The 26,838-nt window shown below is 59.6% G+C and overlaps 1 protein-coding gene across 1 annotated transcript; it reads right to left on the reverse strand.

Moving 5' to 3' along the window:
* Window positions 1-130: 130 nt before the first annotated feature.
* LOC125427898 (dynamin-1-like protein) lies at window positions 131-20,588 on the reverse strand (the record flags this gene model as incomplete). The annotated part of the gene is made up of 10 exons (XM_048487464.1): window positions 131-265; window positions 2,674-2,794; window positions 2,916-3,122; window positions 5,553-5,684; window positions 6,888-7,008; window positions 8,213-8,375; window positions 10,951-11,037; window positions 11,123-11,194; window positions 15,425-15,471; window positions 20,423-20,588. Coding segments are annotated over 10 exons (1,251 nt in total), but the record flags the coding sequence as incomplete, so codon positions are not given.
* Between the last annotated feature and the right edge of the window lie 6,250 nt (window positions 20,589-26,838).

Raw genomic sequence — 26,838 nt, forward strand, 5'->3', positions numbered from 1 at the left:
ATGCACTACCCTGGAGTGTGGTGGAGTCTTCCTTAAAGGTTTTTAAAGAGAGGCTGGATGGCCATCTGTCAGGAGTGCTTCGACTGTGTCTTCCTGCATGGCAGCGGGTTGGACTGGATGGCCCTTGTGGTCATTCCAACTCTACGATTCTATGAAAAGTAAGTTTTATCCAGAAAAAAGTTGCCTTCCCCCTCTTCTGGTTGCCACGCAGGCTGATGGAAGTGAACACAAACACTGGCCCGCTGCGTGCTAGTGTGAGGTTGACCTGCAGAAAAGCCCTGTATTGTTGCCCCCGGGAAGGGGGCATATAGACCATAGGTGTCAAACTCGCAGCCCTCCAGATGTTATGGACTACAATGATGCGGCTGGCCTCCACACGGGCCAGGGCCTTTACGGCTCTGGCCCCAGCCTGGTGGAACACCCTTCCTCCGGCTGTCCGGGCCCTGCGGGACCTTAACGAGTTCCGCAGGGCCTGTAAAACGGAGTTGTTCCGCCGGGCCTTCGGAGGGCCCAGCCGCTGAACGGTGCCCTCCAGTTGGCCCCTAGTTGGCTTTTATACCTGGACCTATAATCTAACATGACTCGCCGCCTCCCCCTCTCTTTTCCCGGGGAGAATTTTAAAATTGGGGGTTGGCGGACGCCTCTTTTACTGCTATCGCTGTTTTAATGGTTTTAGTAATTTAATTAACCTTATTTATATTTGTGTTATACACCGCCCAGAGCCCTTCGGGGATGGGGCGGTATAAAAGTTTAAGTAATAAATAAATAAATAAATTTATTTACAGTCAGCGACCAGTAGTACAAGATCAGGGTACATCAGTTTCAAGGTACCGTTACCATAGTGTATATATATAGACAAAAGAGTACTAGAAGCACTATTCAAATGTTACGTAATCTATAATCTATAATAAGAGCACTAAAAGCACTATACGAAATATTACATAGTCTATGGTATTTACAAGAAGGAATATTTGCGACACTAATAAAATTATTATTGTACTTATACACAGTCCGTGACTGTTTACTAAAAGGTCACCTCGCGGAAAAGCTAGTAGTAGGTAAAATACATTTGATTATGGCAAAAAGATTAAAAGTTAATATAGCTACACTTGTAAAGGGCCTGTGCAGTCTTGCTAAAACCTATAGCGACATTACTAAAAAAACTCCGGCCTCCGACCCTATCTTCTAAGGATCACAATGGATTCAGTCTTTCCCTCCCTTAACTATTCAGCCGGCAGATGTCTCTTATTGTGTTTGCAGATTAAAGAACAAAAACGGGCCATTGCCCGTGTAATTTTCTGCTCCCTACCTGTCAATATGTAGGCCAGTACATCTTTGTAGTTTAGGCCTATTAGACCTGTCATGGCTGGGCTGAGGGTTTCCTTTCAGGGCTTTTCAAAAGTGGGACATCGAAACAACATGTGTTCTAATGTGTCTCTTTCGCCATCGTACTGGCAGGGGAAGATGGGAACTGTAGTCCATAACATCTGGAGGGCCGCGAGTTTGACACCTGTGGTATAGACCAATCTTGTCGGAAGCCAAGCAGGGTTGTAGCTGGAATGGCAAACCACTAAGCCAGGGGCCTTCGCCTTATCAGTTACAGTGCCTGGAACCAGGAACTCCACTTCCTGACAGGCTAGAGAATTTTCACTCTCCTCTCTCCACAATGGCTGTCCAGAACAGTAAAGCATGACAGAATTGCTGGGAAAACTCTTCCCAGCACTGTCTGGTATCACGGATCCTCCAAACAGTCTCGGAAGGCAGGCCTCTATCATACCAGCGTGGTGTCATGGTTAAGAGCAGGTAGGTTCTAATCTGGAGAACCGGGTTTGATTCCCCACTCCTCCACCTGAGTGGTGGAGGCTTCTCTGGTGAACCAGATGTGTTTCTGCACTCCTACATTCCTGCTGGGTGACCTTGGGCCAGTTACAGTTCTCTCAGGACTCTCTCAGCCCCACCTGCTTCACAAGGTATCTGTTGTGGGGAGATGAAGGGGAGCTTGCAGGCCACCTTGAGTTTCCTTGAGGGAGCAGCAGTGGCGTAGGAGGTTAAGAGCTCATGTATCTAATCTGGAGGAACCGGGTTTGATCCCCAGCTCTGCCGCCTGAGCTGTGGAGGCTGATCTGGGGAATTCAGATTAGCCTGGGCACTCCCCCACACGCCAGCTGGGTGACCTTGGGCTAGTCACAGCTTCTCGGAGCTCTCTCAGCCCCGCCCACCTCACAGGGTGTTTGTTGTGAGGGGGGAAGGGCAAGGAGACTGTCAGCCCCTTTGAGTCTCCTGCGGGAGAGAAAGGGGGGATATAAATCCAAACTCTTCTTCTTCTTCTTCCTTACAGGAGAGTAAGGTGGGATATAAATCCAAACTCTTCTTTTTCATCACCCTCGTGCTGCAGTCAGGGAGCTGAGACTGAGAGAGAAGCAAGCTTGCCCCCTGCCACCCCCGAAATATGAACAGGCAACAAGAGGTTCAAACATGGCCATGCCAGATCACGGCTCCATCTCCTCACCACTTTGGCTACCAGCTCTCTGGCACAGGGCCGCTTTCTGTGGCAGGCTGGAGGTCTGGATTACCTCAACAGAGCCGTGGCCCGTGGACGGCTCAGCGGCCCAACACCTCACGCACACACCAATCTCAACTCCCCTGCTTTCCAAGAGTGGACGCCGAGCTTACTGTGGCATTGCGGATGGCCGTCAGGATATCCAGCATCGTCAGGCCGGCCAGCGGGTCAATGGACTCCAGTGTGCGGCCAAAGGTCTCGTGAAAGATATAGCACATCCGGGCACCTCCACACCTATGAGAGAAGGAGGAAGGGGCAGGCGCTCAGCCCCTGGAAGAACCCACCACCCCTTCAAGGCCCCCGCAGTCAGCTGCGTTGTCACCATTCATCCCGGCCAGGCGGGGGCGCCACTCACAGCTCTGAAGTCTCGATGTTGCGGGCCGTGCCCTCGATGGTGTTACAGTACTCGGTGGCGAACTTGGTAATGATCTGCAGCAGGGTGGCGTTCTTGTCCTCGATGGGCTGCCCATAGCTTTGTAGGACAGACTGGTACTGGGCCGTCAGGACATTCACCCGTGTCTTCAGCTCTGGCAGGCAGTCCCGGATGTGATGCATCAGCAACCTGGAGGAAGGGAGAAGCAAACTGGCTCAGCTGGGCCTTGGCCAAATCCCCTCCCTGTCAAAACAGAGGGAGCAGCAGTGGCGTAGGAGGTTAAGAGCTTGTGTATCTAATCTGGAGGAACCGGGTTTGATTCCCAGCTCTGCCGCCTGAGCTGTGGAGGCTTATCTGGGGAATTCAGATTAGCCTGTGCACTCCCACACACGCCAGCTGGGTGACCTTGGGCTAGTCACAGCTTCTCGGAGCTCTCTCAGCCCCACCTACCTCACAGGGTGTTTGTTCTTTCTTTATCTTTATTAACCTTTAATAGGCATAAAGACAGGGTGTTTGTTGTGAGGGGGGAAGGGCAAGGAGATTGTCAGCCCCTTTGAGTCTCCTGCAGGAGAGAAAGGGGGGGATATAAATCCAAACTCTTCTTCTTCTTCTGTAACACCACACAGAAAAGGACTCTGGACGAAGGCATAGATTTGTGTCCCACACTTTTCTTTCCAGGAGACTTACATGACACTTCTCCGCCCTATTTTATTCTTCAAGTCAAGTCAAGTAGTATTTATTGTTTGAGCCATTGGCTATCACATCTATTTTATTCTTGAAAACTCCCTGTGTGGCAGGGTGGGCTTACATAATGAGCTGGGAGAGCACTTGACAGCTGAGAGCGCGGTTCACAAAGCAAGGCCCCAAACCAATACAGTTTTTGTGTTACCCAATAGAGCCAGTGCGGTGTATTCTAATCTGGAGAACCGGGTTGGATTCCCCACTCCTCCACCTGAGTGGCAGAGGCTTATCTGGTGAGCCAGATGTGTTTCCACACTCCACATTCCTGCTGGGTGACCTTGGGCTAGTCACAGTTCTCTCAGGACTCTCTCAGCCCCACCGATCTCACACGGTGTCTGTTAAGCATAGCATAAGCATAGCATAAGCATTTATTGTCATTGTGCACGCACAACAAAATTTGCAGCAGCATTCCTCGATGCACACAATTTCAGACTCATACCCCATCCTCACTTTCCCCTTCCTCCACCCATCCCTACACAGCCCCAAACATATCAACACGAAGCCACGGAGTTTAGCATAGCCACAGCTCTAGAGTAGAAGCTGTCTCTAAGCCGCTTTGTCCTAGTTTTGATAGACCTGTATCTTCTGCCAGATGGCAACAGTTCAAAAAGAGAGTGTGCTGGATGAGACGGGTCTCTCATAAGAACATAAGAACAAGCCAGCTGGATCAGACCAGAGTCCATCTAGTCCAGCTTTCTGCTACTCGCAGTGGCCCACCAGGTGCCTTTGGGAGCTCACGTGCAGGATGTGAAAGCAATGGCCTTCTGCTGCTGCTGCTCCTGAGCACCTGGTCTGCTAAGGCATCTGCAATCTCAGATCAAAGAGGATCAAGATTGGTAGCCATAGATCGACTTCTCCATAAATCTGTCCAAGCCCTTTTTAAAGCTATCTAGGTGAGTGGCCATCACCACCTCCTGTGGCAGCATATTCCAAACACCAATCACACGTTGCGTGAAGAAGTGTTTCCTTTTGTTAGTCCTAATTCTTCCCCCCAGCATTTTCAATGGATGCCCCCTGGTTCTAGTATTATGAGAAAGAGAGAAAAAATTCTCTCTGTCAACATTTTCTACCCCATGCATAATTTTATAGACTTCAGCCATACCCCCCCTCAGACGTCTCCAAACTAAAGAGTCCCAAACGCTGCAGCCTCTCCTCATAGGGAAGGTGCTCCAGTCCCTCAATCATCCTCGTTGCCCTTCTCTGCACTTTTTCTATCTCTTCAATATCCTTTTTGAGATGTGGCGACCAGAACTGAACAAAAAGGGGTCCTGTGGAATTGCACAGATTAATGGTTTAGTGAAGCGTGCACTTAAACATAGACATGGGATTTCAGCCAGGGCACCTCAGCAAAGGCCATGCCATTCCCCCCACTGCAATCCCTCTTTTCTCTTCGCCTTGTGCTCCAACAGCTCAATCCCCCAGCTCAACCATTTCAGTTCTGCCATTATTTCCAGCTGCTACCCTGCTCTTATTTTCCTTCTTAAAAAAGGGCCCCCTTTCGGTTGCTATGCCACCGGTTGCTAAGGCCTATCTCGCCTCTCCTCTCTATGGTCGAACGTTTCAAAAAACCGGCCGTCCGGGCCCTCTTCTCTGATTGGTGAGCTTGGTTCTCCAGATTAGCGCCCACCTCCGTAACCACCACACCATCCTAACCTACCTTGCAGAGTTGTTGTGATGATAGAACAGAGAATTATGTTGGCTGCATTCGGTCCCCATTGGGAAGAAAGGTAGGTATAAGTGATGCAAATAAATCACAAGTAAGAGACGCTGCCCAGCCCAGACACCATGGCACCCCTTCCAAATCTCTAACTCTCCCTAACAGCAGGAGCTTAACTTGTGCAGGGGCCTTTCTTTCTGTGGTCTCTCTCTCTCTCTCACCTGTTGAGAGTCTTGGCCAGGTGCCGTGTGCCATTCCGGTTGGCAAGCGATGGGTACCGCTTCTGTAGGAAACCCTGTTCGTCCTGCAGAGACTCAGTGATGCTCTTGTGGCTATTGATGTCATGTTGGCTCCTGATGGAGGAAAAAGGGGAGGGGGGAGGGTCAGGACTGCACAGCCAACTACGAGACACAAGGGCAGATATCCCCGAGTGAGTTCCCACTGTTCTGCCACTCCACATTTCTACCGCCAAGGACGTTCCCCAATGTATTTATTTATTTATTATTATATTTACTATACCGGCCACCTCCGAAGGGCTCTGGGTGGTGTACAAATACACATAACAACAATAAAAGCAGTAAAACAAACAAATGTACAGATAAAAATATTGTCACCATAACTAAACAGCAGATAAACCTAACCAATCATGAAGGCGGCCTAATACACAGAGTACCCCTCCACCCCGGGGAGGATTTGGACATGGTGACGATTCATGGCCCACTATAACAAAATACAGCATCACCAGGGGGTATACATTGAAAATGCTGGGGGGAAGAATTAGGACTAATAAAAGGAAACACTTCTTCACGCAACGTGTGATTGGTGTTTGGAATATGCTGCCACAGGAGGTGGTGATGGCCACTAACCTGGATAGCTTTAAAAGGGGCTTGGACAGATTTATGGAGGAGAAGTCGATCTCTGGCTACCAATCTTGATCCTCCTTGATCTCAGATTGCAAATGCCTTAGCAGACCAGGTGATCGGGAGCAACAGCCGCAGAAGGCCATTGCGTTCACCTCCTGCCTGTGAGCTCCCAAAGGCACCTGGTGGGCCACTGCGAGTAGCAGAGAGCTGGACTAGATGGACTCTGGTCTGATCCAGCTGGCTCGTTCTTATGTTCTTAAGGCCATTGCTTTCACCTCCTGCCTGTGAGATCCCAAAGGCACCTGGTGGGCCACTGCGAGTAGCAGAGAGCTGGACTAGATGGACTCTGGTCTGATCCAGCTGGCTTGTTCTTATGTTCTTATCACAATGGCCGGCCTCCCCGAAGGCCTGACGGAACTGTTCAAGGTCCCGCAGGGCCCTGATGGTAGCGGGAAGAGTGTTCCACAGGGCAGGGGCCACAGCAGAAAAGGCCCTGGCCCGAGGAGAGGCCAGTCGTATCCTTGAGGGGCTGGGAGTCTTCAACAGATTGGCCTCTGCAGAACGCAGAGGCCGGGTGGGGACGTTAAGGGGAGAAACGGTCCCTCAGGTACGGGGGTCCCAATGGGGGGAGGGGGCCCATGCCACAGACCACCCCTGCCTCCAAGTCCTTTCCCCCTCTCCCCCGGCACCGACCTGTTGACCACCCCGATGATGCCCAGCTTCACGGGAATGACACGGCCCATCAGGACGTCCATGGCGTCTGTCCCAGCGTCCATCAGATCCAACTTGGTGATGACGGCCAGCGTCCTCCGCCCTGCAGGGAAAGACAGCGGCTCTTCCCCGGTTCCAGACATCCCCACTGGTTGACAGCTGGGGAGCCCTTTGCTGCACCCTTAATTCCGCTCCATCCCAGACCGGAAGCTCTTTCCTGTTCACCGCTCCAGCCTCAACGTGCGTCTTCTCCGTCATTCCCATAATTATCCCTCTGCAGATCTCAGGCCGAGAGAGCACACACGCACACACGCACACCTGTTCAGCATCACACCACTCTGCCAAGTTCCCTTTCCTTTCCACAGCAAAGATGCCCCCAGCACAGACTCCCTGAGGGAACCATCTAACACAGTGGTGGCGAACCTATGGCACGGGTGCCAGAGGTGGCACTCAGAGCCCTCTCTGTGGGCACGCGCAAAGTCACCCCCCCACACACAAATCTAGGCTGGCCTGGGCCGCTGGGCTCGATTATTAGCATTAAACCTAAGACCTAGTTTTGGGGAAGCAGTGTAGGGTTAGGGTTAAGCCCTGTTAAACCCCACTGATTTTCATGCGAAGAACTAAAGCACGACCCTTTACCTGGGAGTAAGCTTGGTTGCTGGCAATGGGACTTGCTTCTGAGTAAACCCTTCCAGGGTCGGGATTCACGCATTGGAAGAGTCGCACGATTGCTTCAAAGCAAAGCCACCGACTACCACCAAGCTTACTCCCGAGTAACGCACGCCTCGGAGCCAACCGTTTTTTCTAAACTAAAACCTCAGTATTTAGGTTAAATTGCCGTGTTGGCACTTTGTGATAAATAAGTGGATCTTGGGTTGCAATTTGGGCACTCGGTCTCGAAAAGGTTCGCCATCACTGATCTAACACTTTTCCTGCTGCCCACCAAGTGTTTTCAGAGAGTGGGCGGGACTTTTGCCTAGCGCAGACTCTGGTTGGTGTGCAGATTTTTAGAAATGAGGCTTTGGCAGCTGCTGCAAAGATTTTCACTGGGCGACTGAAGGGAAGCTTTGGCCGCCATTTCGTGACTGGCCCCGCCTCTTGCAGCAGTCCTTTTGTGGCTGGCCCCACCTCCTGCATCAGCCATTTTGTGCCAGAATTCCAAAGGGGCCCACAGGCTTGGAAAAGTGCGAGACCCCGGCCCTAGTTCCAGCACTCCACCTCTCTCTCCAGGGAACAAACTCCAACACCCACACCTCCAGCATGGCCCCCTTACACTGCAGCTTGTCCCCACGGGCAACACACCGTACCATCAGGGTCCACGTCTCGAGCGAGCTTGAGCGCTTCGGAGGTGGCCATGTCCGTGTTCGCAGCCGTCACGGCCAGGATCAGGCAGTTGGGGTTGGAAATGTAGGAAAGGATCATATCCCGGACCTGGACCTCAATGTCGGGGGGCTGATCCCCAACGGGCACCTGAAATAGAAAGCAATGCCTGGAAGCGCCAGGGGCTGGGGAAAGGCCCAGAAAGGAAATCAAGGCCCGGGCTTTATCGCCAGTTTGACGACAGACAGGGGTTCGATTGCAACAGCACTGCTGGGCTACACCAAAATGGAAGCATTCATTTGCAGCCGCAAACTCTGATTCTTCCTCCTGTATCAGCTCAGAGGAGTCTCCTTCTTTGGAGGTTTTTAAAGAGAGGCTGGATGGCCATCTGTCTGTCTGGAGTGCTCTGATTATGTGACCTTGCATTGCAGGGGGTTGGACTGGATGGCCCTTGGGGGTCTCTTCCAACTCTTATGATTCAACCATTCTAGGGGGCCGCACAGTGCCCAATCAGAGCAGAGCAACCAGCGGCCAGCCTCAGTTCCTGAACCCTGCCTCGGAAAAGGGGAGCTCAATTTAGCAGGCCAGGGTCATAGATGGAGCTGAACCAAAGGATTTCTGGGGTTGCAAATTAATTAACTGAAGTTCTCTCTCTTTTTGCCATCGCATGGCAGCTGACTTGTGGCAACCCCCATTGGGTTTTCAAGAGACTTGCAGAGGTGGGTTTGCCATTGTCTACCTCTGCACAGCAACCTTGGACTTCCCTGGTAGTTTCCCATCCAAGTACTAACAACGGCTCACCCTGCTCAGCTTCTCAGATTTGATGGGATTGGGCTAACCTGGGCCGTCCAGGTCAAAGCAAGAGATGACCAGAGGTGGTTTGCCTCAGCCTGCCTCTGCATAGCAACCTTGGACTTCCTTGGTGGTCTCCCATTCAAGTACTAGCCGGGGCAGACCCTGCTTAGCTTCTGTGATCTGACACGATCAGGCTAGTTTGGCCCATTCAGGTCAAGGCAACAAGGAGAAGAAAGAAGACGACGGAGAAGGAGGAGGAGAAGGGAGAAGGAGGAGGAGAAGAAGGAAGTTTCTCCCCTTAATGAATGTCAAAGAAACACCTGGGGAAAAGGGTTCCAGAGGCAAAGTCAAATAGATTCCCACGATCCCATGAGACCACATGAACACACAGAGACATACAGAACACAAGGAACTTCAAAAAGAATCCAAATTGAATTTGGGCATTCTCCTCCCCACCCAAACCCACCCCACCCCACCCCGGCCACAAAAATAGCCCTTCATCAGCTCTTCGTCTAGCTAGCTTCCAGAAAAGTTACAAACAAGAAACCACTATACAGATCTGAACTGTTTTTTATATATCGCAAATAAAAATACTTAACCATTCACTTCATGGATTAACATGTAAAGTCTTCGTGCCGTTGAGTCTATTACTAAACTACCTCAGACCTTTCCAACAATCGTATTTCAAGAAAACATATTATGAAGGCAATTTAGTATGTTTTCTAAACTTACTTCGCACCTTTAAAACAATACTATTCCAAAACAACATGTTATGAAGGCAATTTTATAAGTTTTCCTGAAATAACATTGTTTGAAAGGTGTGAATTTAGTAATAGACTCAATTGCATGAAGACTTTACATGTTAATCCATGAAGTTAACCGTTAAGTATTTTCATTTGTGATATGTTAAAAAACAGTTTGGATTTGTCTAGCCCTAGTGGTATCGTTTGTTACTTTTACAGACTTTGGCATGTCACTTCCCCCTATATTAGTTTGGCCTTCCAAGATCAGGCAGTCTGACATTGAGTGGGCCCCCGATATTGGCAAAAGGCTCCATCGCTCCGATCCATCGCATCCTTCAAAAGCCACCCAGGCACTTGAACGAGTCTTTGCCAACGATAACATGAACACCCAACTCCATTATTAGCTCAAGGCCATGTGTATCTGCTGACACAAAAAAATCTCACAATTGCAGTGGGCGGGGATGTTACCCACTACACCTGGCAAGTTTTATGATCGCTTTGGAACACCAAGCCCCACCCCCCACTGCCCGGCTGATGAAATCCTCTCTTCCCAAACTAACCTATAGAGGTGGAGCCAAATACTCCAAGACCAGCTGTCAGTCAAGCAGAGTGGGAGGAGCTGCAGGAGAATAAATAAACCTCTCGTCCATTTCTCTCTTCCCTCCAAATCCCCTCTCCTGCCACTCTGCGCATCAAGAAGAAGAGTTGGATTTATACCCCACCCCTTTCTCTCCTGTAAGGAGACTCAAAGGGGCTTACAATTTCCTTTCCCTTCCCGCCCCCAACAAACATCCTGTGAGGTGGGTGGGGCTGAGAGAGCTCCGAAGAACTGTGACTAGCCCAGCTGGCATGTGTTGGAGAGCACAAGTTAATCTAGTTCACCAGATAAGCCTCCACCGCTCAAGTGGCAGAGCAGGGAATCAAACCCGGTTTTCCAGATTAGAGTGCACCTGCTCTTAACCACTACCCCACGCCGGCTGATGCTGGAAAGTCTGCGTTTGCCCCCAACAGAAGGTTCCACCTTTAGCATTCATCTCATAGCCTGCTTTCTACCCCTACTGGATCCACAGGGAAGTAGATTTCCCAGGTCTTGGCTGAGTTTCCCAGAGTCATCAGCATCCATTAGGCCAGATTCGGGGGTGGGGGGAGAATAAGGGGGGCATTGCCCCACTTGCGAGACCTCTTACCTTGGTAATCCCTGGCAGATCCACAAGAGTCAAGTTGAGCACCTGGGGGGAGTAGATCTTCAGATACAGGGCCTCCGGGCTGATTCCCTACAAGCAGAAAAACCCATGAGGGAATAGATCGAGCATCCGCCGCATTCGTCCAAGGGAAGCCAAGAGGGCCTGTGGTCCATACCTTGTTAGCTCCAGTCGTCCTTTCTGTCTCGATTTCAATCTCCTCCCGAATCTCACTGAAGTCAGTAAAGGTCTTGGAAGGTGTGGGAGAGAGAGAGAGAGAGAGAGAGAGAGAGACCCATCACTGATTATTCAGACAGAAACGCAGTTTCAGAGGCTGTGGAAGAGGGTGTCAGGCGGGGGTCTGGTTTCTGTCATGGTAATGGGTCTCCTCTACTATCAGTTTCCTGCTTCATTTGTGCTTTGTGACCTGTAGTAATGTAGACTGCGCCCAAGCGCCAGTGGGGCTGATAGCCCTTCCCACTGCCTTGAGAACTACCGGCTTTCCCATTCCTCTTCTGTAATGCTTTGCTTTGATATCTCTGGGGGTTGAAGGGAAGGGGGGCATCTTGGTGGGCATGAAAAAGGGGTGCTTGGGAAGCCACTCTTTGAAACTGGTTTCTTCTGAGGCCATGCTGTCATCTGTCAATAAAGGCTTTTGACTGAAATCACAGAGTCCGATATTGCTACAGATCCAGGGCTTGACAGAGGGCGTGGATGCGGTTGTCTCCTCTCCTGTTCTAGCTTGGTTCCCTCACTGGTTTCTGGCAGGGCATGCTGTGGAGCAGAACTGCAGCAGCCAGAGGGGGGACAGGGGTGAGGAAAGGGTGGGGGAAGCCACCGCAGGACTATCTTCCAAAAGCAGCCAAACAGCCCTAACTAAGGGGCAAGAATCCGTCCATCGCATTGTCTCAAAACTCCACCTGTTTCCATCAAGGAGGGAATTCAAGATGAGACTCCAAGGAGAAACCGCTGAATTAGAAATTAAATATAGCTTTAATTACATTGCCCCAGTATCTCTTTTGCTGCTCACATGTTACACTTCATTGTATCGGATATCGATATCAAAGAGATAGAAAAAATGGCAGAGAATGGCAATGAGGATGATTGAGGGACTGGAGCACCTTCCTTATGAGGAGAGGCTGCAGCGTTTTGGGACTCTTTAGTTTGGAGAGGAGACGTCTGAGGGGGGATATGATTGAAGTCTATAAAATTATGCATGGAGTAGAAAATGTTGACAGAGAGAAATTTTTCTCTCTTTCTCACAATACTAGAACCAGGGGGCATTCATTGAAAATGCTGGGGGGAAGAATTAGGACTAATAAAAGGAAACACTTCTTCACGCAACGTGTGATTGGTGTTTGGAACAGGAGGTGGTGATGCCACAGGAGGTGGTGATGGCCACTAACCTGGATAGCTTTAAAAAGGGCTTGGACAGATTTATGGAGGAGAAGTCGATCTATGGCTACCAATCTTGATCCTCCTTGATCTCAGATTGCAAATGCCTTAGCAGACCAGGTGCTCAGGAGCAGCAGCAGCAGCAGGCCATTGCTTTCACATCCTGCATGTGAGCTCCCAAAGGCACCTGGTGGGCCACTGCGAGTAGCAGAATGCTGGACTAGATGGACTCTGGTCTGATCCAGCAGGCTAGTTCTTATGTTCTTCTTATGTTACTCACTTGCCAGGCCACTCCTATTCAGATGCCCTCAGCTTCTGACCTTTACTCACAGGTATATATACTCCACTTGCTTTCCTTTCCAACTATCAGATCCTCTGAAGATGCCAGCCACAAATGCAGGCGAAACATCAGGAGAGAATGCTGCTAGAACACAGCCATACAGCCCGGAAACCACACGGCACCCCAGAAAGTTCTATTATTGTCACACACACACACACCCCGTTACAGCAGTTCCAAAACGGTGACTGTGCTTGTCTTGCCCACTTCTGGGCGCAGAAAAGTGTCACAAACTCTCTCCCTTACACTTGGCAGCCTTCACAAACCACTGTGTGCTCCTCTGCTGTGTAAATGAGAATTCCCTTCTTGCATCTCAGAAGCTGGGCTCTGGCCATTAAAGCTGATACTGGAATATATCAATTAGTCAACTGTAGCCAAATTTCTGCTGCACATTTTGGATTAGGTTCCCTTGGCTTCTGTTTACATGACTTACACTGTTCTTTCCTGGATTTACTCCTATTCTTTGTCCCTGTGCTGTATAGGCCTAATAAAGATCTCTGGATCTGATAGTCTTTAAGGTGCTGCCAACTTCCTCCTTTTTACTTTTGCACCAACAGAACAAAAATGACCACCGTTCTAGGATGTGTCACCTTCTGGCTCAGCGTCTAGGACAGGGGTCTCCCACGTGGTGCCCGAAGGCACTAAGACACCCACCAAGTGTTTTTAGAAAGTGGGTGAAGCCCAGTGAGGCTTTCACCCAGTAAGACAGGGGTGGGCAATTATTTTTTCCATGGGGCCGCATAAGAAACAGAAAATATTGTGGAGGGCCGGGCCAAAAGGCAGGGGGGCCAGTCAGGGTCATCCGGCGGGCCGGATGTGGCCCGCGGGCCGTATAATGCCCAGGTCTGCAGTAAGACTTCTGCTTGCCCACTTGAGGCTGCATTGGCTGTGAGGATTATTCAAAACGTTGCTTTGGAAGCAACCGCCGCTACCACAACACGAGGATCTTCACTGTATGGGTGAAGATAAGAAGTGGAAGCCATTTAGAGGCAGACTAGGTCTCCTGCAGTGACATTTTTGTGGCTGGTGTTGTGTGGCCACACCCACCACTGTGTCAGAACTCCAAGGGTATTTGCTGACACAAAAAGATGTTCTCAGAACTGCCACTACTCAAGGGGTTGGATCAGTGGCGTACTGCTAATGGAGACATGGGGTATCCCATGTCCCTGGGCCAGGGGTTGGCAACCTTTACCACCCAAAGAGCCATTTGGACCCGTTTTCCATGGCCCCGAAGATCTACTGAGCCGGAGAGGCAGCTCCACATGGAGCCGCCTTCGGTTTGGCCCCTCCACTCACCTTTCCTTCCAGCGCTGGGAGGCGGAGGCGCCGGACAGGGAAACCCCCTCTGCCTGATGGAGCAGGCAGCCACCTGCTCCGTGGGGCAGAGGGGGGATGGCGGCTGCAGCCTGCCTGAGGCCACCGCCTCTCGCACTGTAGAAGGCAGTGGCGCTGGGTAGGGCGCTGCTCTCCGACCTCCAGGCCACGTGGAGCCACAGTATGAGGCTGAAAGAGCCGCATGCGGCTCTGGAGCCGCAGGTTGCAGACCCCGGCCGATTTTTTGAAACGTTCGACCATAGAGAGGAGAGGCGAGATAGGCCTTAGCAACCTGTGGCATAGCAACCGAAAGGGGGCCCTTTTTTAAAAAGGACAACAAGAGCAGGGTAGCAGCTGGAAATAATGGCAGAACGGAAATGGCTGAGCTGGGGGATTGAGCTGTTGGAGCACAAGGCGAAGAGAAAAGAGGGATTGCAGTGGGGGGAATGGCCTGGCCTTTGCTGCGGTGCCCTGGCTGAAATCCCATATCTATGTTTAAGCGCACGCTTCACTAAACCATTAATCTGTGCAATTCCACAGGACCCCTTTTTGTTCAGTTCTGGTCGCCACATCTCAAAAAGGATATTGAAGAGATAGAAAAAGTGCAGAGAAGGGCAACGAGGATGATTGAAGGATTGGAGCACCTTCCTTATGAGGAGAGGCTGCAGCGTTTGGGACTCTTTAGTTTGGAGAGGAGACGTCTGAGGGGGGATATGATTGAAGTCTACAAAATTATGCATGGGGTAGAAAATGTTGACAGAGAGAAATTTTTCTCTCTTTCTCACAATACTAGAACCAGGGGGCATCCATTGAAAATGCTGGGGGGAAGAATTAGGACTAATAAAAGGAAACACTTCTTCACGCAACGTGTGATTGGTGTTTGGAATATGCTGCCACAGGAGGTGGTGGATGGCCACTCACCTGGATAGCTTTCAAAGGGGCTTGGACAGATTGATGGAGGAGAAGTCGATCCATGGCTCCCAATCTTGATCCACTTTGATCTGAGACTGCAAATGTCTTAACAGACCAGGTGATCGGGGGCAACAGCCGCAGCAGGCCCTTGCTTTCACCTCCTGCAGGTGAGCTCCCAAAGGCACCTGGTGGGCCACTGCGAGTAGCAGAGAGCTGGACTAGATGGACTCTGGTCTGATCCAGCTGGCTTGTTCTTATGCTCTTAATCCAGAGCTCCTTATTGACTACAGTCCCAGAACCTGATGTATGTACAGTTGGAAAAGGGATCAGGTAGGAATATCCGCAGACCTCATTGTCCCAAGACTCAGGAGGATGGGAAAATAACTGTGTCTTGCACACACACATACACTCCGCAGAAGGATTTCCCCAGCTGGACCTGCAGCCTTGCCGCCCATCCCACCTTTGAGGATGGGCCAGTCCTGACCACCCGTGGAGCCCTTTCAACCCGTCCCCAGCTGGTACCTTGTGTTTGCAGTGCAGGAAGGTGGCCCATTCTTCAGCCTGGACACCTGCGCCCAAAGAGAACAAGAACAGAAGTCAGCTACAAATCTCTTCAAGACGTGTCCCGCGTGGGAGAGTCTGTGCCAAAAGTCTGTGGCCCGCAGCCAAAAGTCAGCCCCTGAAAGGGCAGGTTCTTCCCAAGCTGCTGAAGCCATTGGCCCTTCAAACAGCCTGCAGAACCAACAATGGTCCCAGGCATCACAGGCGCCTTACGCTGGATTGGAAGCTCCTCGGGGCAAGGCCCTTTACTGTCGTGCTCGGCCCCAGGTGGATTGATAGCACTACAAGAAGCACTACCAGATTCGCGCACAGACATGCTGCCAAGTGGCAAAGAGGTTATTTCCACTAAGGCAGGGGTCTTCAAACTATGGCCCTCCAGATGTTCAGGAACTACAATTCTCATCAGCCCTGCTACTTGGCCATGCTGGCAGAGGCTGATGGGAATTGTAGTTCCTGGACATCTGGAGGGCCACAGTTTGAAGACCTCTGCACTAAGAGATTCGAGGGCAATGTGTGGTGGTTAAGAGCGGAAGGCTGCAACCTGGAGAAGCGGGCTTGCTTCCCCACTCCTGCCCGTGAAGCCCGCTGGGTGACCTTGGATTAGTCACAGTTCTCTCCAAACTCTCTCAGCCCCCACCTGCCTCACAAGGTATCTGTTGTGGGGAGGGGAAGGCAATTGTCAGCTGCCTCGAGTCTTCCTAAAGGCCAGAAAAAGCGGGGCGTAAAAACCGAACCTTCTTCCTTTTCTTCGATAAGCACAACCGTTGTGGTCAACAAATGCAGTTTTGCTGATATTCAACAAGTCACAAGTAGAAACAGAATAACAAAAATGGGAAAAAGATAATTTCTTAGAAGAAAAAATAGAAAGAATAATGGACAGTATGAAGAAGATAAAGATTGAAAAATATGTGGAACTAGAAAGAAAGGTTATACTTAAATGGTATAGAACCCCAATACAGCTAGCCTATATGATTAAAGGATTAAGCCCAAAGTGTTGGCATTGTGGAGAAAGAGGAGCATATTATTTTTATTTATTTTATTTATTTTTTAAACTTTTATACCGCCCCATCCCCGGAGGGCTCTGGGCGGTGTACAGCAGAAATAAAACAATATAGGCAATTAAAACATTTAAAAGCAGCGATAACCATAACAACGTTCCTAATAAATATGTAATAAATTACAGTAAATAAATAGCGTTCAGTGATCTACTGTTGTAGTTCCCTTCCCTTCCCCAAAGGGGGGAGAAAGGCGTCCGACATTCTAATCTAAAAATTCCCTCCCCTCTCTAAAAAGAGGGGGATGGCGAGTCTGAGATGACAATTGGCCCAGATGTCGGGGCCGAGCCGGGGGCGGGGGCACCATCAACGGCCGGTTCCTCCAAAGGCCCGGCGGAACAACTCCGTCTTACAGGCCCTGCGGAACTCACCCAGGTCCCGCAGGGCCCGGACAGCTGGAGGAAGAGTGTTCCACCAGGCCGGGGCCAGAGCCGTAAAGGCTCTGGCCCGTGTGGAGGCCAGCCGTATCATCGAGGGGCCAGGGACCACCAGTAAATTGGCCTCAACCGATCGGAGAGGCCGTGCAGGGACGTATGGGGTGATGCGGTCTCGAAGATACGATGGTCCCAGGCCGCGTAGGGCCTTAAAGGTCAATACCAGCACCTTGAAGATGATCCGGAATTCCACCGGGAGCCAGTGCAGCTGGCACAGTATAGGTTGAATATGCTGCCAGGTGGCACTACCTGCAAGCAGACGCGCCGCTGCATGCTGGACCAGTTTTAGTCTCCGGATCAAACGCAAGGGAAGGCCCGCGTAGAGCGAGTTACAATAGTCTAATCTGGAGATGACCGTTGCATGGATCACCGTGGCTAGGTCCGCTTGGGAGAGGAAGGGCGCCAGCCGCCGGGCCTGACGAAGGTGGAAAAAAGCAGCCCGGGTTGTATGGGCCACCTGGGTCTCCATTGACAGAGACGAATCCAGGTGGACCCCCAGGCTGCGGACGGAGGGGGTCAATGCCAAAGTGGCCCCCTCCCACACCGGCGGCTGGAAAGACCCTCCCCCCCCACGGCCAAGCCAGAGGATCTCCGTCTTCGACGGATTCAGTTTTAACCTGCTCTGGCGCAACCAACCAGCGACCGCCTCCAAACAGTGCTGTAGAGCCACAGGGGCGGCGGCTGCTCCCCCCTCCATCAACAGAACGAGCTGCGTGTCATCTGCATACTGATGACAGACCAGCCCGAAACTCCGTACCAGCTGAGCAAGGGGTCGCATATAGATATTAAATAGCAGCGGGGATAATAGCGCCCCCTGGGGTACACCACATTGAAGCGGGCACTTCCAGGAGGCTTGATCCCCGCACCTCACTTGCTGACTCCGGCCCCGGAGAAACGAGACAATCCATTGAAGGACAGTGCCTCGCACTCCGGAGGCAGCCAGGCGGTGGGTCAAAAGGTCGTGGTCGACCACATCAAACGCTGCGGTGAGATCTAACAACACCAGCAGCGCCGATCCGCCTTGGTCAAGCTGAATACGGAGTGCATCTGTGACGGCGACGAGAACAGTCTCCGTCCCATGCCCAGCACGGAAGCCGGACTGGAAGGGGTCAAAAGCCGATGCGTCATCCAGAAAACCTTGAAGCTGCTCCAACACCACTCTCTCAATTACCTTCCCCAGAAACGAAAGATTCGAAACGGGGCGGTAATTGGCCAGATCACTCGGATCTAACGATGGTCTTTTTAAGAGTGGGCGGACCACTGCCTCCTTCAACCCATCCGGGAAGGTTCCTTGCTCAAGGGAACCGTTGATTATACTCAACAGATGGGGTCGTAGCTCCGCCCGGCAGGTTTTTACAAGCCAGGACGGGCACGGATCCAGAGGACAGGTAGTAGGTCTAACAGCAGCTAAGGCTCTGTCGACAGCGGCTTCAGAGAGCAGGGAAAACTGGGCCAAACAAGGGCCTGAAGACGGCAAGGGAGAATTTGAGGACCTCTCCAATAAGGAGGTCAATGACCGAATTATGCGGAACAATTGTGCTGGGCGAGAGCTAGCGGATGCGAGGGAGGAAGAGAAGAAAGCCCTCTTCACTTCCTTCGTCGCCACCTCATAGGCTTTCATAAGCGTCCTATAGGGTGTTCGCGCAGCTTCGTCACGAGTTTTTCTCCACACTCGCTCTAGACGTCTAAGTTCCCGCTTCATGCGACGCAACTCCTCTGTATACCACGGAGCGCGTCGCACGCGGGGACGTAGAGGGCGCCGGGGAGCAACAGCATCGATGGCATCGGAGAGCCGGGAATTCCAGTCCTCCACCTGCTCATCGAGCGTGCCGGCGGGTTCAGGGTCCCGCAGAGCATTCAGGAAACCAAGTGGATCCATAAGTCTCCGCGGGCGGGCATAAATTGGCCCGTCGCCTAGACGGGGTTGATGCGGCATCATGCTGGCAGGGGATGATGGGGACTGTAGTCCATAACATCTGGAGGGCCACGAGTTTGACACCTATGAGCTACAGGAACCAGATAGAATGACAGCGGATGGATTCCAGGCGTGATGTGATAAAAGCACTGTTCTGTGGTGTAGTCAGAGTTGAAATTCCTGTACCTTTAAGGAGTGTGGCTACATTCGCTGTTTATTCTCATTGATATCTCATTATTATAGAGACATCGCTAAAACCCGTGGTGGGATTCAGCAGGTTCGCACCACTTCGGCAGAACCGGTTGTTAAAATGGTGCTGGTAAGCAACCAGTTGTTAAATTATTTGAATCCCACCACTGGCTAAAACCCTTTTCCTTCGCCACTGCTGGTACGTTTGCTGCCCTGGAATCCTTCAGAAGAAAAGCATCTCTTTGTCTCTTGGAAATATAACGTGTCACGTTAGACAATATTAGTCCCAAGCAAAACGTTGGGGGAGGGAGGGAGATGCACCTTGCCTGTGATGCTAGCTGCCGTTTGCAGTTTCTATTCAGTGCCCTTTCAACCTTACTTTCCAAAATGTCCACATTCAAGTCAGCTGCTTATCACTGGTAACAAAAAAGTTTCATTTTCTTAAAAAGCCAGCTACCTGGAATAACCAGGAGCTCACAGCAAGCCAGTCCCTCTGCCCAATTAACCGACTGAATGCTTGTGCCTGGTTTTAAAAAAGGGCAAATAATTTTTTCTTAGTTTGGGCGTGTTCAGCCAAAGCCTTCAAGCAATAATTCTAGCTCTAGAGCAGTGGTGGCGAACCTATGGCACGGGTGCCAGAGGTGGCACTCAGAGCCCTCTCTGTGGGCACGTGCAAACAGAGCCCCCCCACTCCCACACACACACATCTAGGCTGGTCTGGGCTGCTGGGCTCGATTATTAGCATTAAACCTAAGACCTAGTTTTGGGGAAGCAGTGTAGGTAACCCTGTTAAGCGCTGTTAAACCCCACTGATTTTCATGCGAAGAACTAAAGCACGATCCTTTACCTGGGAGTAAGCTTGGTTGCTGGCAATGGGGCTTGCTTCTGAGTAAACCCTCCTAGGGTCGTGATTCACCCGTTCAAAGAGTTGCACGGTTGCTTCAAAGCAAAGCCACGACTACCACCAAGCTTACTCCCGAGTAACGCACGCCTCGGAGCCAACCATTTTTTCTAAACTAAAACCTCCGTATTCGGGTTAAATTGCCGGGTCGGCACTTTGCGATAAATAAGTGGGTTTTGGGTTGCAATTTGGGCACTCGGTCTCGAAAAGGTTCGCCATCGCTGCTCTAGAGCAAATTAAGGAAGGGAGAAAAAAATGGTTTGAATGTGTTCTCAGTCTCACCAAATAGCCTCGTTGCTTTTGCAGTCACAGAGCCAAACCAAAAGGCTATTTATTTTGTTTATTTAAAACATTTATTAGCCACCTTTCTTCCTCGTGGAGCTCAAGGCAGTCGACAGTATAAGCTACTGCAGAGCCTTCTTACCCTACAGGGAGATCAGCAACAGTCCCCTGCTATTCTCTTACCGCTTTCTCCACTGGCTGCCCGCCTCCTCTCTGCCAAAGTTGGGACATGCACCAGTTGCAGGATGAGAGGCCGACGCGTGACGATGCCTGAGCCGCGTGGCAAGAAGTCCCGGCCAACAATGCTCTCAAGCACAGAGCTTTTCCCACTGCTCTGTGGAGGCACAAAATGTCAGACATAACTAGGGGACAAAGGACATAAAGAATCCTTCCGCAGAATTGCAGCTTGCTGTCAAGGTGACTGAGATACATTCCTGGAATTGTGCAACTGCTTACAATAACACATCGCAGCTGCTAGAAAGGTGTATGTAACCAGCCTGCTATATGTATCCACTGCCATCTGTGCATTCTTTCCTAGAACGTTATGGCTTCACAAGCTTTGTAGATAACTAGGCTTCCCCTGGAACTCCTGTCCCAAGGGAACTATGTTACATCCATTATCTCATGGGGCAGGAAGTCAGGTGGCTTTCTCTTGCTATCTTTCCTCAGCTCCAAAGGCTGTTTTTCACAAACTCTTGGGAAAATGGGTGAAGGGGCTCTCTACAGAGGATAAAAGGGACTGTGAATGCCAGCTTCGTGAGAACTGGCTCTGCCAAGTGTGTTGCTTCGATGCCTATTCCATAAACACTACTGATCAAAACTTCAGAGTTTGTTTGTTGGCATAAAGGTCCAAGAGCTACCATTTACATAAGACTGTAGAGCAGAGGTCTTCAAACTATGGGCCCCCAGATGTTCAGGAACTACAATTCCCATCAGCCTCTGCCAGCATGGCCAAGTAGCAGGGCTGATGGGAATTGTAGTTCCTGAACATCTGGATGGCCATAGTTTGAGGACCCCTGCTGTACAGGACGAAGGATTAGTTATATGCAGGAATTGTGATCTTTCTTGTCACCCTTGCAGGATTCAGTAACAATAACCTCAAATACCTTAGCTGTTTTCTGTCACCCCCCCCCCCACCCCCCCCCCCCCCCCCCCCCCCCCCCCCCACCCCCCCCCCCCCCCACCCCCCCCCCCCCCCACCCCCCCCCCCCCCCACCCCCCCCCCCCCCCACCCCCCCCCCCCCCCACCCCCCCCCCCCCCCACCCCCCCCCCCCCCCACCCCCCCCCCCCCCCACCCCCCCCCCCCCCCACCCCCCCCCCCCCCCACCCCCCCCCCCCCCCACCCCCCCCCCCCCCCACCCCCCCCCCCCCCCACCCCCCCCCCCCCCCACCCCCCCCCCCCCCCACCCCCCCCCCCCCCCACCCCCCCCCCCCCCCACCCCCCCCCCCCCCCACCCCCCCCCCCCCCCACCCCCCCCCCCCCCCACCCCCCCCCCCCCCCACCCCCCCCCCCCCCCACCCCCCCCCCCCCCCACCCCCCCCCCCCCCCACCCCCCCCCCCCCCCACCCCCCCCCCCCCCCACCCCCCCCCCCCCCCACCCCCCCCCCCCCCCACCCCCCCCCCCCCCCACCCCCCCCCCCCCCCACCCCCCCCCCCCCCCACCCCCCCCCCCCCCCACCCCCCCCCCCCCCCACCCCCCCCCCCCCCCACCCCCCCCCCCCCCCACCCCCCCCCCCCCCCACCCCCCCCCCCCCCCACCCCCCCCCCCCCCCACCCCCCCCCCCCCCCACCCCCCCCCCCCCCCACCCCCCCCCCCCCCCACCCCCCCCCCCCCCCACCCCCCCCCCCCCCCACCCCCCCCCCCCCCCACCCCCCCCCCCCCCCACCCCCCCCCCCCCCCACCCCCCCCCCCCCCCACCCCCCCCCCCCCCCACCCCCCCCCCCCCCCACCCCCCCCCCCCCCCACCCCCCCCCCCCCCCACCCCCCCCCCCCCCCACCCCCCCCCCCCCCCACCCCCCCCCCCCCCCACCCCCCCCCCCCCCCACCCCCCCCCCCCCCCACCCCCCCCCCCCCCCACCCCCCCCCCCCCCCACCCCCCCCCCCCCCCACCCCCCCCCCCCCCCACCCCCCCCCCCCCCCACCCCCCCCCCCCCCCACCCCCCCCCCCCCCCACCCCCCCCCCCCCCCACCCCCCCCCCCCCCCACCCCCCCCCCCCCCCACCCCCCCCCCCCCCCACCCCCCCCCCCCCCCACCCCCCCCCCCCCCCACCCCCCCCCCCCCCCACCCCCCCCCCCCCCCACCCCCCCCCCCCCCCACCCCCCCCCCCCCCCACCCCCCCCCCCCCCCACCCCCCCCCCCCCCCACCCCCCCCCCCCCCCACCCCCCCCCCCCCCCACCCCCCCCCCCCCCCACCCCCCCCCCCCCCCACCCCCCCCCCCCCCCACCCCCCCCCCCCCCCACCCCCCCCCCCCCCCACCCCCCCCCCCCCCCACCCCCCCCCCCCCCCACCCCCCCCCCCCCCCACCCCCCCCCCCCCCCACCCCCCCCCCCCCCCACCCCCCCCCCCCCCCACCCCCCCCCCCCCCCACCCCCCCCCCCCCCCACCCCCCCCCCCCCCCACCCCCCCCCCCCCCCACCCCCCCCCCCCCCCACCCCCCCCCCCCCCCACCCCCCCCCCCCCCCACCCCCCCCCCCCCCCACCCCCCCCCCCCCCCACCCCCCCCCCCCCCCACCCCCCCCCCCCCCCACCCCCCCCCCCCCCCACCCCCCCCCCCCCCCACCCCCCCCCCCCCCCACCCCCCCCCCCCCCCACCCCCCCCCCCCCCCACCCCCCCCCCCCCCCACCCCCCCCCCCCCCCACCCCCCCCCCCCCCCACCCCCCCCCCCCCCCACCCCCCCCCCCCCCCACCCCCCCCCCCCCCCACCCCCCCCCCCCCCCACCCCCCCCCCCCCCCACCCCCCCCCCCCCCCACCCCCCCCCCCCCCCACCCCCCCCCCCCCCCACCCCCCCCCCCCCCCACCCCCCCCCCCCCCCACCCCCCCCCCCCCCCACCCCCCCCCCCCCCCACCCCCCCCCCCCCCCACCCCCCCCCCCCCCCACCCCCCCCCCCCCCCACCCCCCCCCCCCCCCACCCCCCCCCCCCCCCACCCCCCCCCCCCCCCACCCCCCCCCCCCCCCACCCCCCCCCCCCCCCACCCCCCCCCCCCCCCACCCCCCCCCCCCCCCACCCCCCCCCCCCCCCACCCCCCCCCCCCCCCACCCCCCCCCCCCCCCACCCCCCCCCCCCCCCACCCCCCCCCCCCCCCACCCCCCCCCCCCCCCACCCCCCCCCCCCCCCACCCCCCCCCCCCCCCACCCCCCCCCCCCCCCACCCCCCCCCCCCCCCACCCCCCCCCCCCCCCACCCCCCCCCCCCCCCACCCCCCCCCCCCCCCACCCCCCCCCCCCCCCACCCCCCCCCCCCCCCACCCCCCCCCCCCCCCACCCCCCCCCCCCCCCACCCCCCCCCCCCCCCACCCCCCCCCCCCCCCACCCCCCCCCCCCCCCACCCCCCCCCCCCCCCACCCCCCCCCCCCCCCACCCCCCCCCCCCCCCACCCCCCCCCCCCCCCACCCCCCCCCCCCCCCACCCCCCCCCCCCCCCACCCCCCCCCCCCCCCACCCCCCCCCCCCCCCACCCCCCCCCCCCCCCACCCCCCCCCCCCCCCACCCCCCCCCCCCCCCACCCCCCCCCCCCCCCACCCCCCCCCCCCCCCACCCCCCCCCCCCCCCACCCCCCCCCCCCCCCACCCCCCCCCCCCCCCACCCCCCCCCCCCCCCACCCCCCCCCCCCCCCACCCCCCCCCCCCCCCACCCCCCCCCCCCCCCACCCCCCCCCCCCCCCACCCCCCCCCCCCCCCACCCCCCCCCCCCCCCACCCCCCCCCCCCCCCACCCCCCCCCCCCCCCACCCCCCCCCCCCCCCACCCCCCCCCCCCCCCACCCCCCCCCCCCCCCACCCCCCCCCCCCCCCACCCCCCCCCCCCCCCACCCCCCCCCCCCCCCACCCCCCCCCCCCCCCACCCCCCCCCCCCCCCACCCCCCCCCCCCCCCACCCCCCCCCCCCCCCACCCCCCCCCCCCCCCACCCCCCCCCCCCCCCACCCCCCCCCCCCCCCACCCCCCCCCCCCCCCACCCCCCCCCCCCCCCACCCCCCCCCCCCCCCACCCCCCCCCCCCCCCACCCCCCCCCCCCCCCACCCCCCCCCCCCCCCACCCCCCCCCCCCCCCACCCCCCCCCCCCCCCACCCCCCCCCCCCCCCACCCCCCCCCCCCCCCACCCCCCCCCCCCCCCACCCCCCCCCCCCCCCACCCCCCCCCCCCCCCACCCCCCCCCCCCCCCACCCCCCCCCCCCCCCACCCCCCCCCCCCCCCACCCCCCCCCCCCCCCACCCCCCCCCCCCCCCACCCCCCCCCCCCCCCACCCCCCCCCCCCCCCACCCCCCCCCCCCCCCACCCCCCCCCCCCCCCACCCCCCCCCCCCCCCACCCCCCCCCCCCCCCACCCCCCCCCCCCCCCACCCCCCCCCCCCCCCACCCCCCCCCCCCCCCACCCCCCCCCCCCCCCACCCCCCCCCCCCCCCACCCCCCCCCCCCCCCACCCCCCCCCCCCCCCACCCCCCCCCCCCCCCACCCCCCCCCCCCCCCACCCCCCCCCCCCCCCACCCCCCCCCCCCCCCACCCCCCCCCCCCCCCACCCCCCCCCCCCCCCACCCCCCCCCCCCCCCACCCCCCCCCCCCCCCACCCCCCCCCCCCCCCACCCCCCCCCCCCCCCACCCCCCCCCCCCCCCACCCCCCCCCCCCCCCACCCCCCCCCCCCCCCACCCCCCCCCCCCCCCACCCCCCCCCCCCCCCACCCCCCCCCCCCCCCACCCCCCCCCCCCCCCACCCCCCCCCCCCCCCACCCCCCCCCCCCCCCACCCCCCCCCCCCCCCACCCCCCCCCCCCCCCACCCCCCCCCCCCCCCACCCCCCCCCCCCCCCACCCCCCCCCCCCCCCACCCCCCCCCCCCCCCACCCCCCCCCCCCCCCACCCCCCCCCCCCCCCACCCCCCCCCCCCCCCACCCCCCCCCCCCCCCACCCCCCCCCCCCCCCACCCCCCCCCCCCCCCACCCCCCCCCCCCCCCACCCCCCCCCCCCCCCACCCCCCCCCCCCCCCACCCCCCCCCCCCCCCACCCCCCCCCCCCCCCACCCCCCCCCCCCCCCACCCCCCCCCCCCCCCACCCCCCCCCCCCCCCACCCCCCCCCCCCCCCACCCCCCCCCCCCCCCACCCCCCCCCCCCCCCACCCCCCCCCCCCCCCACCCCCCCCCCCCCCCACCCCCCCCCCCCCCCACCCCCCCCCCCCCCCACCCCCCCCCCCCCCCACCCCCCCCCCCCCCCACCCCCCCCCCCCCCCACCCCCCCCCCCCCCCACCCCCCCCCCCCCCCACCCCCCCCCCCCCCCACCCCCCCCCCCCCCCACCCCCCCCCCCCCCCACCCCCCCCCCCCCCCACCCCCCCCCCCCCCCACCCCCCCCCCCCCCCACCCCCCCCCCCCCCCACCCCCCCCCCCCCCCACCCCCCCCCCCCCCCACCCCCCCCCCCCCCCACCCCCCCCCCCCCCCACCCCCCCCCCCCCCCACCCCCCCCCCCCCCCACCCCCCCCCCCCCCCACCCCCCCCCCCCCCCACCCCCCCCCCCCCCCACCCCCCCCCCCCCCCACCCCCCCCCCCCCCCACCCCCCCCCCCCCCCACCCCCCCCCCCCCCCACCCCCCCCCCCCCCCACCCCCCCCCCCCCCCACCCCCCCCCCCCCCCACCCCCCCCCCCCCCCACCCCCCCCCCCCCCCACCCCCCCCCCCCCCCACCCCCCCCCCCCCCCACCCCCCCCCCCCCCCACCCCCCCCCCCCCCCACCCCCCCCCCCCCCCACCCCCCCCCCCCCCCACCCCCCCCCCCCCCCACCCCCCCCCCCCCCCACCCCCCCCCCCCCCCACCCCCCCCCCCCCCCACCCCCCCCCCCCCCCACCCCCCCCCCCCCCCACCCCCCCCCCCCCCCACCCCCCCCCCCCCCCACCCCCCCCCCCCCCCACCCCCCCCCCCCCCCACCCCCCCCCCCCCCCACCCCCCCCCCCCCCCACCCCCCCCCCCCCCCACCCCCCCCCCCCCCCACCCCCCCCCCCCCCCACCCCCCCCCCCCCCCACCCCCCCCCCCCCCCACCCCCCCCCCCCCCCACCCCCCCCCCCCCCCACCCCCCCCCCCCCCCACCCCCCCCCCCCCCCACCCCCCCCCCCCCCCACCCCCCCCCCCCCCCACCCCCCCCCCCCCCCACCCCCCCCCCCCCCCACCCCCCCCCCCCCCCACCCCCCCCCCCCCCCACCCCCCCCCCCCCCCACCCCCCCCCCCCCCCACCCCCCCCCCCCCCCACCCCCCCCCCCCCCCACCCCCCCCCCCCCCCACCCCCCCCCCCCCCCACCCCCCCCCCCCCCCACCCCCCCCCCCCCCCACCCCCCCCCCCCCCCACCCCCCCCCCCCCCCACCCCCCCCCCCCCCCACCCCCCCCCCCCCCCACCCCCCCC

This window comes from Sphaerodactylus townsendi, linkage group LG03 (genome assembly GCF_021028975.2).
Source record: "Sphaerodactylus townsendi isolate TG3544 linkage group LG03, MPM_Stown_v2.3, whole genome shotgun sequence".
NCBI lineage: Eukaryota > Metazoa > Chordata > Lepidosauria > Squamata > Sphaerodactylidae > Sphaerodactylus > Sphaerodactylus townsendi.